Consider the following 14,902-nt stretch of genomic DNA (forward strand, 5'->3'; position numbering starts at 1 on the left):
GTAGTGATCCTATGAAGAATCTCAAGTCTATAAATTTCACATCCAACCACTTGGACATAAGATACTTCAATATTTGAACATAAGAAAAGCCTTCTGAGCGTTACAGTTCATACTGCTTTTATGCTTTAATAGCTTCTTTTCCTGTGTAGCCAAGAGGACTAGTATACTGTATACATAGTCCTCAATGAATGACCAGAATTGAGCCCAAATTTTTGTTTTTAAAATAGTTTTTATTAAGTTTTAAAAGCAATACAAAAACAAAAAAGGCAGTAACAACACACAAATGTCTTTACATTTTATATTTATGTAATATCGAAAAAATAAAATTTCTGTGCATATATGTCCGTCTGTCACATTATTAATCTATTGCAATAATAATTTCCATTAGTGTTAATAGTTACAATTACTATTAATTTTAATTACTTACAATTACTATTAAATTTACTATTTAGCCACTTACAGAATTTTTATCACACAGTAAAAAAACTCTCTTGTCAATTTTTTAGTTCAAAAGTAAGTCTAGTCATTTCAGCGCAATCCATCAATTTGTTGATTATCGTGCTCTCTGTCGGGGATTCCCGTCCTTCCAAGTTTGTGCAAAAGATAGTCAGTCTGGCAGCAGTTAAAATGTGTATAATGAGATAATGATTTGCTATAATGAGATAATGTAGCCTCTTGAGATCCCAGAATTTGTTAGTGAGACATTTGTTCATTGAGTTTTGCTTCATTTTACTGCTTTTCTTGCCATTGTTGTTAAGTGAATCACTGCCGTTGTTAAGTTAGCAACACGGTTGTTAAGTGAATCTGGCTCCCTCATTGCTTGTCAGGAGGTTGCAAAATGGGATCACATGATATGGGAACATTAATCCTCATACAGTATGTAACAATTGCCAAGCGTCTGACTTTGGATCATGTGAATGTGGGAATGCTGCAATGGTCATTAGTGTGAAGAATGATCATAAGTCACTTTTTTCAGTGCTATTGTAGCTTTGAAAAGTCACTAAATGAACTAGCTGTATTTTAAAATTAAATCAGTTAATTGTGAGAGTGACTTTGTCCCCGATTAGTTAAGAAAGTCGCCCTTCAGTATAATCAGTTATCAACTTGTTCCATTTCATTGAAATAAAAACTTTAAGATAATTCTCTTTCTCTTCTGTTATGATTGTACCCTCCTGTTCATCAAATGATGGAAAATAAAGCCTACAATTATCTCCAAATACAAAGTTATATTCCAACTCTTGTGGATGACCCCACTGTAAGGTTACTACATGTAAAAAGTTGCAACTTTTTCCATCACTATTTAATCTTGATTGGTGAGGCCCACTTTCTCAGTTATATTCTGTTACCATTGCTTAGAGCAGGGGACCCCAAACTTGGCAACTTTAAGACTTGCGGACTTCAACTCCCAGAACTCTCCAGCCAGCATAATTTGAAGACCACTGGCTTAGAGCGTAGCAAGTCTACGGAGAGAGGCGGCATACAAATCAAATCAAATCAAATCAAATCAAATAAATAAATAAATAAATAAATAAATAAATAAATAAATAAATAAATAAATAAAATTAAAATAAATAAAATAAAATAAAATAAAATGTCTCTAGACTTCAAAAATCTGTACAATAACCGAAAGTAACGAATAAAAGCAACTTTCCTTTCTGCCATTTTGGACTTTGCAGTTGGATGTGGCATACTTAGCGGAGCTGCTACAGATCCTTTTTCCTCTGAGAACAGTAATGCATTTGTGATAGACGCGGGGAATTATTTTAAAGCAAGATATGTCAATTGGTAAGTTGAATAATAGAATTGGATAGCCTCATAGGCTTGCTTATGATCACTATTGTGTCTTTAAAGAAGTAGCTCCTCTCTAAAAGAGATCACATCAGCAGGCTTTTTATCTCATTGTTCAGATCTTAAGTTCTGCCCACATAATAGTTACAGATTGTTTTGTGATACGTAGGAGCAAAATCTTTTATTTGGTTGAAGGCTCACTGGTAAAATCTGTTCTGTCCTGAATTGCTACTCTGCAAAAATGTACACCTCCCCAAATTCAGTTGTTTATTGTTGACATTCTTTCCTCTAATGTCCTTCAATGCCCAGAACAGAAACAGTTACTCTTTTGCTCAGTTTTTGCAATCCAATTTAACTGATTTAAGTGCAGTTCTCTTTCTTTTGGCTTCCTCTTCAAACCCCCTCCCCTCCCCACCCCATTGTGGTCACTATTGTTTCCTCTGACTTTTCAATTTTGATTTCTTCTGATTTCACATTTCTAACCTAAGGTGACCGTTAGCTGTCATGATATCATGAACATTATGATGTTATTATGCAAATGACATGGATTATTTGACTTAGGTAAGTTAATTACTTTGGGATACAAATACATCTCATTTGAATGATGACATCATAATGCACATGGTATCATTTCTGCCTACAGATATCTATGACCCTGGACAAATTGCATTTGATCTTTTATTTCCACCAGCTGAAAGCTTTGATCCAATCATGTGTTCCCTTTGTCAAAATTGACTGTCCATGGGTCTTTTTCTGAGATCTCTAGTGCCTGGGGGACCTATGTGCCTACCAATACCACCCTTGCTTTTCTCTGTTTGGTAATATTTTAAACAATAAAAAGAAATTTAAAAAGGAGAAGCTGGTATTCTGTCAATGCTGCTAATGATGTGCTAATGCCACTCTATAATGCCTTGGTAAGACCACACTTGGAATACTTCACTCAGTTTTGGTCACCACGATGAAAAAAATATGTTGACACTCAAAAGGGTGCAGAGAAGAGCAACAAAGATGATTAGGGGACTGGAAGCTAAAAGATATAAAGAACAGTTGTTGGAATTGGGTATGTCTACTTTAATGAAAAGAGGGACTAGGTTAACATGTACAGTGGTGCCTCTACTTAAGAACTTAATTCGTTCCATGACCAGGTTCTTAAGTAGAAATGTTTGTAAGTAGAAGCAATTTTTCCCAGAGGAATCAATGGAAAAGCAAATAGTGCGTGCAAACCCATTAGGAAAGAAAGAAAAGCTCGGAATTTGGGTGGGGGGAGGAGGAAGAGGAAGAAGAGGAGGAGGACAGTCGCTGCCCAGAGCAAAGGGAGCGTTTCTTTTGTCTGGGTTTTGGCAGAGGTTTATTCCCTCTCCAAGCGCCCAGAGAAAGGAAAATGCTTTGTTCGCTCTGGACTGCCAAAGCCTCCTTAAGCACCACTGAAAGGCTCCTCTGGCAGCCCAGAAAGGCCCAAGATGGTCGGGATTAAAGGGGAATGGCAGGAAACTGGCCGGGCCTTTGTGCCATTCTCAAATTTCCTGGAAATTTTTTCCAGGCTCAGGTTCTTAAGTAGAAAATGGTTCTTAAGAAAAGGCCAAAATTTTTTGAACTCCTGGTTCTTATCTAGAAAAGTTCTTAAGTAGAGACATTCTCCTCCTCTTCTTCCTCCTCCTCCTCCCACCCAAATTCCGAGCTTTTATTTCTTTCCTAATGGGTTTGCACGCATTATTTGCTTTTACATTGATTCCTATGGGAAAAATTGCTTCTACTTACAAAGTTTTCTACTTAAGAACCTAGTCACGGAACGAATTAAGTTCTTAAGTAGAGGTACCACTATTCAACCGCAGGCAACTTTTAGTTCTAGCCTAAGAAGGAATGATTGTGTTAGCTAGGAATTATGTGAGCTATAGCCCAGAGTATCCTGATAGTACCAGATTATGGTTCAGCAAATAGCATACAATACACAAATAACCCTAAAAACCATGCATACACTCCATCATACCTAGTCCCAGGCCTGCTAGAAAAGCCAGGTCCTAACGGCTTTTCGGAAGACCGGTAGGGTGGGGATAGTATGGATCTCTGGAGGCAATTGGTTCCAAAGGGTCGGAGCCGCCACAGAGAAGTCCCTTCCCCATGGCCCCGCCAGCTAACATTGTTTAGCGGGCGGGACCTGGAGAAGGCCAGCCCTGTGGGCCCTTATTGACCATTGGGAGGTGTGAGGCAGAAGGCAGTCCCATAAGTAGTCTGACCCTGAGCCACGTAAGGCTTTAAAAGTGATAACCAACACCTTGAATTGCATCCGGAGACCGACTGGTAGCCAATGCAGCTTGCATAAAGTTGGAGTAATACGAGTGTACCTCGGTACACCCGCTATCGCTCGCGCTGCTGCATTTTTAACCAGCTGAAGTCTCCGAACGCTCTTCAAGGGTTGCCCCATCCAGAGACTTGTCCTTGCTTTAAATTCAAGAGCAAGAATCTTTCGTTTTAATCATCCCAGTAAAAGTTCAACGAACTCTCAAACCCCTTTGCCCTGTGGGATTACTGGAGGAGGCTGTCTTTCATTAGAAGGCAGACAATGGGACAGAAGCAAATGTTTGCAAAACAAAAGAGAGAGAGAAGCATAGCCAAAATATTAAATCAGAGGTCATCGTTTTTTCTATCTCCCCAGCATCCCTTTTGCAGATGTGTTGTTTTTGCAGCGCTAGTAGTGACATCCAGCTCTGCCCAAAATGGAGCTGAGCAAAGGCTGGTGTAGCGCCTAAGGTTAAAATAAATGCGAGTTAGTTCCACTTCATGATCCTGAACTGCCAGCAGGAGCAGAAGGTGCAGGCGTTTTCTATTTAAAGCACAGCACAGAGGGCAGGTTATAAAAAGGAAATCTGTTCCATAGGCAGCAGCAAAGGGAGGGGGAGGCCCGGTTGGCAGAAGTGGAGGGGAGGGGCAGCTGTTACTGTGTTGTTGCTATTTGGTCTCCCTCCCCCTTCCACTCCAGTGCTCTCCTTTGTTGAAGGCAAAGCATGGAAAAACCCTGGTGGAACCCTTGAATTTATCACCCCAGACAAGCATTTTTGCAGGTCCTGAATGGGTAAAGTGCCTCCTACACTTCATGTTAATTAAGGGGGAGAATGCTCTTGCAGAAAACACAAGCGGTATTCTGGGATGGATTTACAAAAACATTTTATGTAACGGTTTTGGACCGTGATTTTTTTTATTTTTTTGGTTAAGTGGAAATGCTTCTGATCCCTGTGAGACTTGAACAACTGCAGGAGGAAAATGCTTGTAAACACTTCACAGCGCCAAAGCAGGTGGACAGCAGACACACTCAAAATTTTCTTGGAGGCGTATAAATCTATTATTACAATTAACTCATACCAGCCCTTTATACTTAAGAGAGGCGGCTGGAATAAACCATCATGGTGTAGGTCAGGGGTAGGCAAAGTTGGCTCTTCCATGAGTTGTGGACTTCAACTCCCAGAATTCCTGAGCCAAACATGCTAGCTCAGGAATTCTGGGAGTTGAAGTCCACATGTCATAGAAGAGCCAACTTTGCCTACCGCTGGTGTAGGTAGAGGTCATCCACATTAACCCCCAGAGCTTGAAAGGCCAGGAGAGACTTATCTTCTTTACAAATAAGCATGTTTTGGGAGAGGGGCGGCATACAAATCTAATAAATAATAATAATAATTATTATTATTATTATTATTATTATTTTATTTTTTATTATTATTATTTTTTATTATTATTATTATTATTATTATTATTATTATTATTATTATTATTATTACTGTTTCCCCTGGTAGATGATATTATGCTCCTTTGAAAAAAAAGCCTGAGAGAGGGATCCCCACATACGCGCACCTAAGATGCCTAGAAAATAGCAGGTTAATTTTTTCTATAAATAATAGTGGATTTTATTCTATTTCTGCCACTTGGGTAGGTGTGCATGAGGTCCCTATGTCAGAACGATTGTGTGTGTAAGATGTGTATACGTCCTATGACACATGCATAGAAACTTCACTGCTGCTGAAATAATTATCAGGTCGGTAACGATTAATTATACCGAATCTTTCAGATTTAGATATTGTGCATGCACATATTGCATTTAGCTATTGTGCATATACACACACCCACATGGAAATTCATGTACAGCTTCTGTTTAGAACAACACCGAATAGAAACAAAATTAGACTTGACGCATTTTCAGCAAACAAAACGGGGAGGGGGGGGACCCTCCCACCCGAAATACCTCATCCCAGTAAAATTGAGTTAGGTTTTCATATAAACATAGCATATGCATAAGAACTCCAGGGCATGAGAAATACAGGAAGATTTGCAAACAACAGAGTCTCCAAGATCTGATGCTTTATTTAGCAAGTCCGCCTGAATCAAGGGAAGTGGAGGGGTGGGGGAGGGACACCCTACCATCACCATCCATGAAAAGTAGGCTTTAATATAGATTCCTGGCCCTCGTAATCTACACTTTGATGTTTTTTGGCTGGATTCACATGGCATGCTAAACTTAAGTCTTCAGAGAGGGGCGGCATGCAAGTCTAATAAATTATTATTGTTGTTGTTGTTGTTGTAACAAAGTCCAGTTGTTGAATTGGCATAGTGTGCTAATTTGGTATGTTCAAATAAGTAATCCATATTATGCTTTTATTATTATTATTATTATTATTATTATTATTATTATTATTATTAATTAGATTTGTATGCCGCCCCTCTCTGTAGACTCAGGGCGGCTCACAACACAATAAAAACAGTTCCTGACAATTAATTAAAGCTATCCTAACTATACTGCTCAAAAAAATAAAGGGAACACTTAAAAAACAGAATATAACTTCAAGTAAATCAAATTTCTGTGAAATCAAACTGTCCACGTAGGAAGCAACACCTATTGATAGTCAATTTCACATGTTGTTTTGCAAATGGAGTAGTTGTGCAAATGATATATTCAATGAGAATATTTCATTCGTTCAGATCTAGGATGTGTTATTTGAGTGTTCCCTTTTTTTTTTTTTGAGCAGTATATTATAACTGAATTGGAGATACAGATTATGTGATGGAGTTAGAGACCAGTCATTGCAGTATGCTAAGATGTCTGACTGCCTTCACAGTTTATTGCTTTTATATCGTTTTCCAAGAAGCAAAAGGTAACAAAAAGCAACAGCACTTTTGTTGGTGAATTCTCCCCGCAAAACCTTAAGAACATCCTGTTGATACAATCTAGATGAGATCACGTACCAGCCAGGGATAGTGTCCTATATCATCCAAGTGAAGTGAACTGGGTGAGATCATGTAGGTATGCGAGGCCTGGTTGAAGTAGGCAGTTTGCTGCACACAATCTCCACATGACCTCTATCTCTATACTTATGACCACAAAATGATAAAATAGGTTGAATTTATAATACGTTGAACCATAAATTACCTAACCTTAGTTTAATCTAATTTAGAATATTTATTTTTTATCCTACCTTTTTTCCAAAAGCATCATGGCAGTATACATAACTGCCCCGAGTTTTTGGAGAAGGGCGGTGTTGTGGTTAGCTCTGGCCCAGCTCCTGCCCCAAGGACTGTGGATATGGGGGAGACATCCACATGCTGCAGGCCTGTTTTGCTCCCTCTCCCCGGTGGAATCTGCTGATGAAGGCTCCTCTGACCAAGAAGACATGAGTGACAGGGAGGAGGAGAGTGTGGCAGACGGCTCAGAAGGAGATCAATTATCTAGCTCCTCCTTGGAGTCAGAACAAGAGTTAATGATACAGCCATGCATGAGGAGAGCGATGCATAGGCAACAACAACTGAGAGATTATTATCAAAGAAAATGAGGCCACCTGTGGTTGGGTGGGGCTGTGGTAATTAGTGAGGCTGCTATAAAGAGCAGCCTGTGGGTTTGGCCATTGTGGAGGATTATCTGATCGTTGTGTTTCGTGACTGCTTTGCTGACTTTGACCTTTTGTGTGCTGATTTTCCCCCGCTTTGAAACTAAACCAGGGCAAAGTGTGTTTCACTTTGTGAAAGAAGAAGGACTGTGAATTGCCTCACAGCTGCAAGCTAAGTATCACAGAACTGATAAGGGACTTGTACAAATTACCAGTTTGTTTGGAGACGAGTGCTCTTTGCTATACCAAAAGAGGGCTTGGTTTAAGTGAATTTTCATTATAAAGAACATTGTTTTGAATTTTCAAACGTGTGTGTGTCTGAAATTTGTACCTGTGAATTTTGGGGAGGAGTCTGCCAGAGAGCCCGACAGAACAGGCGGCATACAAATCTAATAAATAAATAACACTCTGTTGTCCAATTCTCATTTCCAAACAACATTGTGCAGTAGTTGGACTGACCCAAAGTCTCCTAGCGGGTCTCTTTGACTAACACCAACCTCTGCATAACAGTTGAATGAAATAGATGGATCACCAATGCCTCCTGTGTGAATGAGATGTGAAATATGCAAAGTCTCTGTTCTTCATCTTATTCTTTGCCTCTCTTTCCACTTGTTGAGGTTTTCCATTCTTCCCAAAGCTGCTTCTTTCATCTTCCTCCATTTAGCATTTTTAACAGACCTATCTAATGACCCGGAGTCTGGTAGAGCGTGGAGCTGGGAACTAATAAACAACTTTATGGAGTCCGAGGCCTGGCTTGTGCTGTCCTTAACAGAGGCCAAGTCTGGGAATTGGACCCTGAGTCAGAAGATTGAGCCCTGTGCCCCCCCTTCTCTCTAAACGTTGCAAGAGTGTGAATCTCTTTGCTGTCTCTTCTGCTGATATCATTTTCATAAAACACATGCTTACATGGCAGGGGGCAGAGGAAGGACGTACACTGTTGTATATATGGGAAATTGAATTAATGTTGGGAGGGTTAGACAGGCTGCTGTGCACACTCTCTCTGCACCCCCCCCCATATGTGTGTGTGGCTGTGTGAGAGTGTGTGTGTGAAGGGGGAGGAAGTTAGAAGTTAAATTGCCTACTGTTATCCAGTGGCAATTGGCAAAAGAATGTTCAAAAGTCTTGTCCTCCATTTCCTTTAGAAGAACCAAATCTCTACGACTTAAGACTACAGCACAGTAATAATATTGAGAAATGCCATTCAACTGATTTATTTTAGCATAATAGGCAGTAACCGTTTCTAGTGGCTGGTAGTAAAGTCTTTCAGTAAATCTGTATATCCATCAGCTATTGCTTTTTCTCAGTTTTATATCATTAAAACCCATCCTTTGAATATGACAAATAATAATTTATTATATTGAAATGGGATAAGGAGAGTAAGCGTCTTGATTTCAGCTATGGTTAGTATATTATGTTTCATTGCAATTTGATATATCTTTAAACTTTCAATGACTTAGTTAATAGAAAATAAATATTTTTGCCAATCATCCAAGTCATAAACAGAATCAATACTATGGTTCCAAACAACTGTCTTCGAAACAGTTTAAAAGTAGCTGGGAATCAGACAGCACACTAGATAGAGAAAAAAATGGGGTTGGGTCATTTGTTAATACAGTGATACCTTTACTTACGAACTTAATTCATTACGTGACCAGGCTCTTAAGTAGAAAAGTAAGAAGAAGCAATTTTTCTCATAGGAATCAATGTAAAAGCAAATAATGTGTGCGATTGGGGAAACCACAGAGAGGGTGGAAGCCCTGTTTCCTCCCAGGAGATTCCTAGATAGGCCCCACGGAGCTTCTCCCCGCCTTTTCCGGCCCTCTTTCCTCCCAGGAGATTCCTAGAGAGGCCCCACGGAGGCTTCTCCCTGCCTTTGCTGGCCCTGTTTCCTCCCAGGAGATTCCTAGAGAGGCCCCAAGGAGGCTTCTCCCTGCCTTTTCTGGCCCTGTTTCCTCCCAGGAGATTCCTAGGGAGGCCCCACGGAAGCTTCTCCCTGCCTTTTCTGGCCCTGTTTCCTCCCAGGAGATTCCTAGGGAAGCCCCACGGAGGCTTCTCCCTGCCTTTTCCGGCCCTGTTTCCTCCCAGGAGATTCCTAGAGAGGCCGCATGGAGGCTTCTCCCCGTTTTTTCCGGCCCTGTTTCCTCCCAGGAGATTCCTAGAGAGGCCCCACGGAGGCTTCACCCTGCCTTTTGGAGGCTCGGGTTTGTAAGTGGAAAATGAACACCTGGTTCTTATTTAGAAAAGTTTGTAAGTAGGGGCGTTCTTAGGTAGAGTCTTTGGAGAGGAGCGGCATACAAATCTAATAAATAATAATATTATTAATAATAATAATAATAATAATAATAATAATTATTATTATTATTATTATTATTATTGGTACCACTGTATGTTGTATGAGCCACATTAAGGTAAAGTAGAGTTTATTTCTTTAGACATAGTTTTTGTTAGGTGAACCAATCCTCACAGAACGTAAGCCTTAGTCCAGATTTGCAGAAATTCAGATTTTTATGCATTTCATAAAAATAACTAAAATACAAAGCTCAAAGTAATCTGTCTTTAGTGCCTGTTATCAGTTTATATATGGATATGTTTTTTTATATATGTCACATATTTTTTTTGCTGAATTTGAAAATTAAGGGAGACTAGGATAGATCTATTTCGGCCTTATTTTGGCCTCACCAGCTAGCCATACCCACTGGGACTTGAACCTGAAACCTTTGCCTTGTAAGGCAGAGAATTATCATCTAGGCTACAGTATCCAATCCCTTCAGCTTTGCACCAGGGAAGGGTTACCTATTTTTGTGTCGAATCACCCTGGTGTATTGAAGGAACATCACAGCTCCTTATTTGCCTCTCGGCCCAACCCAGGGCCATTTCCAAGGCAGTTAATTTTATTGATAGCCGACAATTCTATCTGTATGTGTCACATGTTTTTTTTGCTGAATTTGAAAATTAAGAGAGACTAGGATAGATCTATTTCGGCCTTATTTTGGCCTCATCAGCTAGCCATACCCACTGGGACTTGAACCTGCAACCTTTGCATTGTAAGGCAGAGAATTATCCTCTAGGCTACAGTATCCAATCCCTTCAGTTTTGTACCAGGGAAGGGTTACATTGTTTTGTGTCGAATCTATTTATATTTATATATATATTTATTTATTTCCTTAAGATCACCTGCAAAGGCTCCCCTGTGACCACCATGGCCATAGTGCAGACCTTGCCTGTCTCCATTGAATCTGCCACTGAAGGGGCTTCCCACCTCTGCACTAGTGCCGGCTCATCCCCTGCAAACATGGGAAGCGTCAGTAGCCTTATTTCAGGCCGGCCTTGCCATAAGGCCACATCCGAGTTTGGTGCTTTCCCCCTGCGTGGCGGCAATGCTGGTTCCCAAGAGCTCCTGTGCCACGGACTCCCTGCGAAGAAGACCAGCTATGCTTACGCCAATGAAGAAGATTGGACTGAAGCTGTCTCCCCCATCAGCCCCTGTAGTGATGCAGAAGATCTCCAGGATGACAAGCCACGGAGTGGCATCATCCGTGGACCGCCTCCCAAGTTGGTCCCTGTTTCGGGGAAACTTGAGAAGGTAAGAAGCAGCAATATTTTGGCAAGACCATTAGAGCTTTCGGTCTAGACTCTAGTGGTTTTCAACCTGAGGGTCGGGACCTCTTTGGGGTCAAATGACCATTTCACAGGGGTCGCCCAAGAGCATAGGAAAAGACAAATTTCCCATGGTTTTTGGAATTAAAGCTTCTATTTGGGTGTCTTGGAACATATTTGTTTGTATGATTGGTCTCTTAAATTGGGGTTTTTTAGATTACTTTTTAATATTAGATTTGTTACATTGTTTTCTTTATTGTTGTTAGCCGCCCCAAGTCTTCGGAGAGGGGCGGCATACAAATCTAATAATAATAATAATAATAATAATAATAATAATAATAATAATAATAATAATAATAATAATATTTTTACAATCCGACTAATCAGGCGTTTACAGTGGGGGTGTCCCTCTGACCTTCCTGCCAATCAGCTTAAAGCTCTGCTGGGAGAATTGGCACTAGACTTATGATTGGGGGTCACCACAACATGAGGAACTGTATTAAGGAGTCGCAGGATTGGAAAGGTTGAGAACCACTGGCAAGGATAGGTTATGTATTGGAGACTAGGCTTGGAGAGCTTATGCTTTATTTGATACACACACACACACACACCTCCCACCCCCCGGTAAGCAAGGGAGATGATTTCACCCATAGAGCTAGAGTTGAAGTTTTGGGCCCTTTAATAATTTTTTTAGGTTTAGTTCTTCCCATGCAAATGAAATGGATAGCTTCCATTTTTGGGGAGACATATTTATTTCACTTGACATCTATAAAATAATGGAGGGCAACACATTATTTAATATGTGTTCTAACAATCTTTGCAGCCTAATCCTGAATGTTTGGGAGAACAGCCAAAAAAACCCACCCCCAAACAAAACCTTGATGGCTATAGCTTGCCAATTTTTGATCTACATGGCAATGAATAGAAGTTGATTTTTAAAAAAATTATAATGGTCCTCCTTCCCCTAATGGGCCTGCCAAACTTTTCCTCCACTTTAATTTTGTGGTGGAAGTATGGGGTTCACTTTTTGAAAAAAACATATAATATCTGTCAGAGGGATTCCTACCCACACTGCTTCTCTAGCACCATAGGAGCAAGGAAGATCTACCATCCAGTTCACAGTGATTAAAGAATGTCAAGGCCAATTGTGATAGCCTCCTAGGCTGAGGACTGTTCCTAGCCAGATAAACAAAATGACACATTATCTGAAACAAACCTCCACTAACCTTGTACGAGGATAAAGGGGGAGCCATCTTTTACTTTATGAAATGTGGTACTTCTGCTCGAGGCTTACTGAAAGCGTATTAAGGGCAGAAGGATTTTAATTAATTTGTCCTTCATTAAGTTCTGCTTTTTTTGCTCTTTCTCAGAACATAGAGAAGACGCTAATTCGCCCCACAGCCTTCAAGCCAGTGATGCCCAAGAACCGCAACCTCCCACTGCAGAGCCACTTGGTCTTGCGCCCTGGGACTTCGGTGCTCTCTGAGAGCCAATCCAGCCTAGCCCAGCTCTTTGGCGCCAATGCCGTAAGCACTACAGAGAAGCTCAGTTCATTGAGCTGCCGCACCAGCTCCCATTCCGGGACGATGTCAGACTCCGGGCGCAATTCCCTCTCCAGCCTTCCCACATACAGCACTGGGGGCAGCCAGCAAATCGAGCCGGTCAGCATCTCTATAGGCCATGCAAATCTTGACGGCCATGGCAGCGGTAGCTCACGTGGTCTTACCGGCCCATCAAATTCGGACAGCGGGCGGTCATCCTCAAGCAAGAGCACGGGCTCCCTGAGTGGCCGTGGGCACCCTTCCTCCGACAGTGGCTCCTGTGGGGGGCGCTCCCCTATGCACAGTGGCGCGGATGAAGCCCTTCTTGTCCATGAACTTGAAGAGAAGCTGAAGGAGCGTGAGGCTGAGCTGCAGCATTTAAGAGAGAGTCTGGATGAGAATGAGGTGGCCATTTGCCAGGTAAGCCGTGGGTGCTCTTATTGCTCTTCCTGGTATATAGGAGGCGGGGAGGGAAATGTTTGTTTTCTAAAAACCGATTCTGCAGGAAAGCTGTCCTTATCAGTGACTGGTAGGCAACTTCCCTGTAACAGCTGGTTTAGGGCTGGAACTGGTTGGATTATGTTCAACAACTTGCAGGAAATATGAGCTTCCTTGAGGGTCAGATAGGCCAAGTGCCAGATTTGTTTTTCCCTTATTTTTGGCAGCCTCATTGGAGAAAAAGGGTGGGTGTTTACAGCACCAGTGGAAAACAATCAATCCTCTGCAAGGATTAATAGAGATATAATTTAATTTTCATTATTGTGATTGGTTCTTCTATTATTAGCCGCTTGACCTTTGATTCCTTTGATGTTTTCTCCATATAAATAATTCCTGGACTATATCTTATAATTTTATTATCGTTTATGATATAGGTGGATAATTTTGGACTAGATCTAATGTGACCTAATGGTTGCATGTGAATCTTCTTGCCAACAAATCTGTTGTTAAGAAGACCGCTGTTCGGCCATATAAAAAGTTCCCTAGTCTAAAATCTTGTATTTTGGTGTAGTCAGCTGGTGGTCAGTGTTACGTGCTGAATATCTTAGTGCATGCTGCTCCTGATCTTGGAGGTGGCATATTGCCATCATGACTAATGGTGAAGTGCTTCTGGAATTTGTCTAATTCCCTTTTAAAGTCATCATAAGTTGGTAGCTGTCATCACTTCATTGTGTAATAAAATTCAGTTTAGCTAGGTGCTATGCAAATAAATATTAGTTCCTGAATCTTCCATTGTTCAATTTCACTGGTTAATCTCGGAGTAGTTGTTAGAAAAGATGTAAAACCATTTTTCCTTTCCAATTTCTTCACAATGCAGAATTGTATATACACTGCTAAAAAAAAAAAAGGGAACACTTCAACAACACAATATAACTCCAAGTAAATCAAATTTCTGTGAAATCAAACTGTCCACTTAGGAAGCAACACTGATTGACAATCAATTTTACATGCTGTTGTGCACATTCAACTTTGCACAGAACAAAGTATTCAATGAGACTTATTTCATTCATTCAGATCTAGGATGTGTTATTTGAGTGTTCCCTTTATTTGTTTGAGCAGTATATCTCTATCCTTCCTGTCTTTATTTTTAAAATGGCCAAATAGATCTCAGGCTTGTAATTTTGTCTCTGTAGAGCATTTGCTTCACCCTCTGAATCATCTGACTGGTTTGTTTGGGAGGTTTTGCACTATTTTCATCTCTGTTTTTATCTCTTTCCCAAACTTTATTCTCTTCCTGTCTCGAACAACCACTGTGGCACTCTTAGGAGTAGACTGTCTTCTCTCATTGTTGAATGAATGATATTGATAGTTTTTAAATTAGAATTTTAAAGATTGTTTTTTAATGTATTAATTGGATTGTTATTATTGTTTCTTGTTTTTCTGTACACGCTGTGAGCTGGCCTGAGTCCCCAAAGAGGGGTGGCATACAAATCCAATTAAATCTTAAATCTTAAAGTCTCCCTTAATATTTATAGTCCAGGGTTTTCCTTAATAGGCTTCCCACAACTTACTGTCTTCCTTAGAACTTAAAAGAACTACAGCTATGCAAAGGAGTAACATTGACCTCCTTGTTTGAGATAACTTTTGGGAAGGAGGATCAGAGTTACAAAA

General features: G+C 40.5%; 1 protein-coding gene across 3 annotated transcripts in view; it reads left to right on the top strand.

Moving 5' to 3' along the window:
* Positions 1 to 14,902, top strand: part of LZTS2 (leucine zipper tumor suppressor 2) — a 107,451-nt gene that overhangs the window by 83,780 nt on the left and 8,769 nt on the right. For all 3 annotated transcript variants that reach the window (XM_070752854.1, XM_070752851.1, XM_070752852.1), the window contains 2 exons: positions 10,825 to 11,238; positions 12,623 to 13,213. In XM_070752854.1, the coding sequence (XP_070608955.1) occupies positions 10,855 to 11,238; positions 12,623 to 13,213 (975 nt within the window). In that variant the 5' untranslated portion in view covers positions 10,825 to 10,854. The remainder of the gene's footprint in view (positions 1 to 10,824; positions 11,239 to 12,622; positions 13,214 to 14,902) is intronic.

This window comes from Erythrolamprus reginae, chromosome 5, assembly GCF_031021105.1.
Source record: "Erythrolamprus reginae isolate rEryReg1 chromosome 5, rEryReg1.hap1, whole genome shotgun sequence".
Classification (NCBI taxonomy): Eukaryota; Metazoa; Chordata; class Lepidosauria; order Squamata; family Dipsadidae; genus Erythrolamprus; species Erythrolamprus reginae.